This window comes from Phalaenopsis equestris, unplaced genomic scaffold, assembly GCF_001263595.1.
Source record: "Phalaenopsis equestris unplaced genomic scaffold, ASM126359v1 Scaffold000002, whole genome shotgun sequence".
NCBI classification, from domain to species: domain Eukaryota; kingdom Viridiplantae; phylum Streptophyta; class Magnoliopsida; order Asparagales; family Orchidaceae; genus Phalaenopsis; species Phalaenopsis equestris.
The window spans coordinates 26,356,813-26,361,659 of record NW_018164444.1 but is presented as its reverse complement, the minus strand read 5'-3'; the positions used below and the strand labels follow the sequence as shown (position 1 = coordinate 26,361,659).

Here is a 4,847-nt window from a genome sequence, read left to right as displayed (position 1 = left end):
TATATATATATATGCAAATTGATTACCATTGGTCAAACAACAATATAACAAGTTCATGAAAAGTATAAATCATGCAGGATATGACACAATCGCAATCCATGAGAAAAATATATAGAACAAAGTGGAGAAAAAGACATGCACCTCCTTCGCTAATCTCTCCCCCATTACATCAACACCATCAAAAGTCAATGTTGCGTAATTGCATTCACTGCCTGCGAAGTATGCACAAGAAATAATATCATTCCCAACACCAACACCAACACCAACACCAACACCAACACCAACACCAAGATTGTTATTTTTCTAATACCTCATTGCAATCAGATATCATTGACATCCATGTGAAATGTATTCATTTGTCATCATATTTGCATCTCTTTATATGTTTATTTTATGTTCTTTGAAAGATTTAGTGTTTTGTTGCAGGATTCAAGGAAGGGAGTTGGTTGGAACTTGAAATATCATGAAACGGAGCAAAGTTGTTGAATTGGCGCCTAGGCACCCAATGAAGTTTAAATCCAACGATTACTACCAGATATAGCTGCTGAAAAGTGGGCGTTGGGAGCTTGAAAAGTAGGCTCCATCCTTCCAGTGCCTTGGCACCAGGACTAGACGCCTTAGCGCTCAAGTCAGATCCGTGGACAAGACAGAGCGGCTGGAAAGTAGGCGTCGGATGCCATCCAAAAATTGTTTACATTTTGTTTGGTCTGTAGGATAGTTAAAATATTTCGTCAACTATGAGATCTATAAGGATACTTGGAATTGGAATCTTTTAAGTGATCGTGAGATTTATTTGTTGGATTGATCGTGATGAGAACTATAAGTTTCATCACATAAACTCATTGGAATTGGAATATTGTCTTTGAGTTTATGCAATCTTTTAGGGAGTTGATATTTGTTGGATTGATCGTGAGATTTAGGGAACTAAACTCGTGATAGCCAATTTTTCTTAGATTTTCAAAAGAGGACAAGAAAGACTTTGCTCTTGATTGACACTAGACTAGGATCACATCCTTAATTATATCTACCACTTGACCAATTCAAGGGAAAAATCTCTCGCCACTTCAAATTTATGAAACATTAATTCTTGATTGTTACAATAGATTTGTTTTTATAAGGAAATTGGGATAGAAGTTTCTAAATTTTGAGAACTCTAACCATTCAAACTAGAACCAATTATACCAATTATCGTAAACTAAAACTCTTTTGTCTTGAAATTTGGCATATTTTCAATCTCCCCATAAAATAATGTGGTACCTAGACGTTGTAGGTGCGGTACCTACTCATTATACTCGTGATGCCTAGTTGTTGGGCTGTTTGTATTCTGGACAATGTATGAATGGCATCTACGTCTAGGCACCATGGCATTCAATCCTAGGCGCTATAGCATATGAGCCACTAATTGCGTCGTCTACTTTCCAGCCACTCTGCCTTGCGCACGGATTTGGCTTACTTCGAGGGCAACGGCACTGGAAGGCCGACGCATACTCTCCACGCTCTCGGCGCCTATTTTCTACGCTCCCAGCGCCTACTTTCCAGTTGCTCTATTTGGGGGCAAAAATTGTTCTTTTTGGACTTCCTTGGCCGCCTAGGCTCCAGTTCAACAACTTTGCTCCATTTCATGATATTATGAGCTCCGATCAACCCCCTTCCTTGAATCCTGCAATACAATACTAAAAGCTTCCAAAAAGCGTAAAATAAACATATAAAAAGATGCAAATATGATGACAAATGAACACATTTCACGTGCATGCCAATCATAAATTAAGAGGAATATATCTCTATTACTACATAGGGAGAGTATATATCTGTGACTACGTAGGAATCACTTGAATAACTCCTACTTCCCTATCCATTAACTCACACGCATCTTGACCTACATTAGAAGATTTGATTCCTATTAAAGTTTGATGAAATTTTCCTTGATAAAGATATTTATTTGAATATCCCAATAACTAAAGCCTTGACCATTAACTTTGTTTAACTTAACCATTATACTTTTCATTACTCATTTTATGTGTGGCTTAACAAAAAAAATTATAGCAGTTATTAGGATAACAATAAAATTTTAAGCAAAATCAAATGATGATAAGGAATGAATGCCGAAGACAACAATCAAAAGACACTAATTTATGAATTTTATTAAGATTTATATATATCCATGAATACATAGAAATAAGATATTTGAGAATCCTTAAAAAAAATGAGTTCATAAAAAATTTCTTTTTATATAAGTTGAAAAAGAGAATAAAGATGCCACTTATTCTATATCAATAATTGAGAGAGTAAGTTGTCACCACTTAAAATGAGGAATGAGCATGAAGAAGAAGATGTCGATGATGCAACTATTATCATCTTGCAATCTCAAATGAGAAAGCTTCTTCCTCTCTGCTCTTCTCTCTTCCAACAATTTCTCCAAATTTTGGCTTAAAGCTCTCTCTCTCTTCTCTCTTTTAGTTGCGAGATACATCAACACTATTAAACCATCTCCTTAGTTATAGGCAGTAAAGAGTAAACTTGTATGAATTAGATAAATGGTGGTAGGCAATGTAGATGTAAAATGATGCTAGTGAGCAATATTTTTTTTGGGGAGTTATGTAAACGTTATAGGTGAAAAATTGTACGAGTTAATCAAATAAAAATATATAACTTCATATCTTAATATAGATATCAATCTAAGAGAAAGATGCTTCTTTATAAAGCGCATATTAGAGTTGGGGTAGGGGGGTAGGCGTGCACCACTAAGCTCCCAAGAAGATATAACAGCAATTTAGTAAGCTTACTTGAACAAGGAATCATATAAGTCAACAAATCAAAGTAATGAAGTCGTCTATAGTAAGCATTCCTCAAAAACGTCAAGAAACGTTAGATAATCAATGTTTAGCTTGCTTTACTAAAACTGTGAATTTTCATCCTTTAGAGGAAATACTGAAGAATTAGTCAAGGGCAGGGAACTTACAATGCACAACAAAATCTTCAGGATATCTTTTCACAAATTGCTTTGCCGCGAATCTCCAATTATCAGCACTGCACAAAAATGGAAATGCTGTCATTGAAAGAAAGTCGAGCTTTATTCACTAAAGTTGTAAAATCTTTCACATATAAGTTGTAACAGTTTTTAGAATAATCATTCACAATTACTGGACAGAAAAAAAAAAGTAGAAAGGGGGCCACATCCTCAGCTACGTGGACCTGACTAGAAACCCATATTAGATTCCCATTCCCCTAATGTAACTGACGATCCGATCCAAAATCAAAAGCTTTCTGGATTAAAAGGGGAAGACGAAGAAGAACTAATAAATTCCAGTAATACACGAAAGAAAATCATTTGTTGAAAGGCCTGAAATCTGTCGTCTCATTGCTGAGAATTTAGTTTAAGTAAAAAAGCAAGATTAAAAGCAAAGAAAAAAGAGACAGCAACTTCGAATCAACAGCCGATAATCCCTAATCAATCTATTGATTCCATTCCCTTTCATTCCTTCATTTCTCTCCAAACCAAGAAAACAGAGCTTTACAAAGAACAACAAAAAATATCTGACCTCCCAATAATACCATTGATCGTGACCACGAGATGCGTCGGAATCCTCCGCGCTCCGCTTCCTCCATCCGCCGCGGTATCGTCTCTACGACCACTGGACGGCCGGAAACATATCATCAACCGGTTTTGCGACGAAGACCGTACCCCCTTCCTCCGCCTCCAGCCGGAGCTGACGTCCGCCGCTGCAGTTCCATCCATTCCGTCCACGCGCGGACTATTTTAGCGAAGGGCGTTAGGGTTATATAGGAGGTGAGCGATTCAGAAATTCCATATGGTGGTCTTCTTCTCTCTTCCAGCTTGGAAGAGTTGGGTGAGAAAAGCACGGGAAGAAGATGGGTAGTTTTTTTCCCACCTGATTTAATTGCACTGCAGTGATGGAGTTATGCCACGTGTCAAAAATGGCACGTGGCGAGTGATGCGTAATCATAAACGGCCAAGGCTGCTTCTGGAATGTTGGATGTTGTCAGCCGTAGTCGGGAAAGGAAAAATGCTTAGAAGACCGGTCAATCTAGAACCCTTATTAATGACAAAACAAGACTTATGGCCTAATTAAAATTAATTATTTTTTTCCTGAACAATTTAATAACGGGTAAAATGTCAATAATATCTCGATTATTTATATGATATCTTTTTAATCTCAAATTATTTTGAAATATCAAAATAATTCCTAGACTTTTTAAAATGGGATTAAAATATTTCTCATTAAAAATTATTAGAACTTAGTTTTAAAAAAATCGAATCTATTTTGATATTTTTATAAATTCTGTGACTAAAGTCTCTTATATGAATAGTCGGAAATTATTTTGACACTTTAGAGAATTTTGGGATAGGAATTTTTTTTTTAATTTATAAAATAATCTTAGTCATCGATATACAGCAAAACAATATCATATTTAAGAAATTCTTAAAAATGGAACTATTTTGACACTTTAGAGAATTTTGAGATAGGAAATTTTTTTTTGAATTTATAAAATAATCTTAGTCATCGATATACAACAAAACAATATCATATTTAAGAAATTCTTAAAAATGTATTTGTAGCTCTAAATTAATAATTCTTTTTATTATGATGAATTTATTATTTTTCACAAAAAAAAAAACAAAAATCAGCCAATGAGATTATGTTAAAAAGTAATGGTGATTGGTAAAGTTTTTTTGCTTTCAAGTTTTTTATTAAGAAATTGCAAGAATTTTTTCTTAACAAATAAATGTTTTTCTATATCTAGCTCTCCTCTTTGAGTCGAGCAATTGTGTTGTGAATTGTAGCATTTACATAGGTTCCACCAAATTCCATGTACTTACATATCAA

General features: G+C 34.8%; 1 protein-coding gene across 1 annotated transcript in view; it reads right to left on the bottom strand.

The window, feature by feature from the left end:
• LOC110028400 (putative lipase YOR059C) overlaps positions 1 to 3,838 on the bottom strand; it is a gene marked incomplete at its 3' end in the record, with an annotated part of 6,041 nt that extends 2,203 nt beyond the window's left edge. The window contains 3 exon segments of the mRNA XM_020730236.1: positions 142 to 212; positions 2,960 to 3,027; positions 3,540 to 3,838. Coding sequence (XP_020585895.1) covers positions 142 to 212; positions 2,960 to 3,027; positions 3,540 to 3,736 — 336 coding nt within the window.
• Positions 3,839 to 4,847: the final 1,009 nt, after the last annotated feature.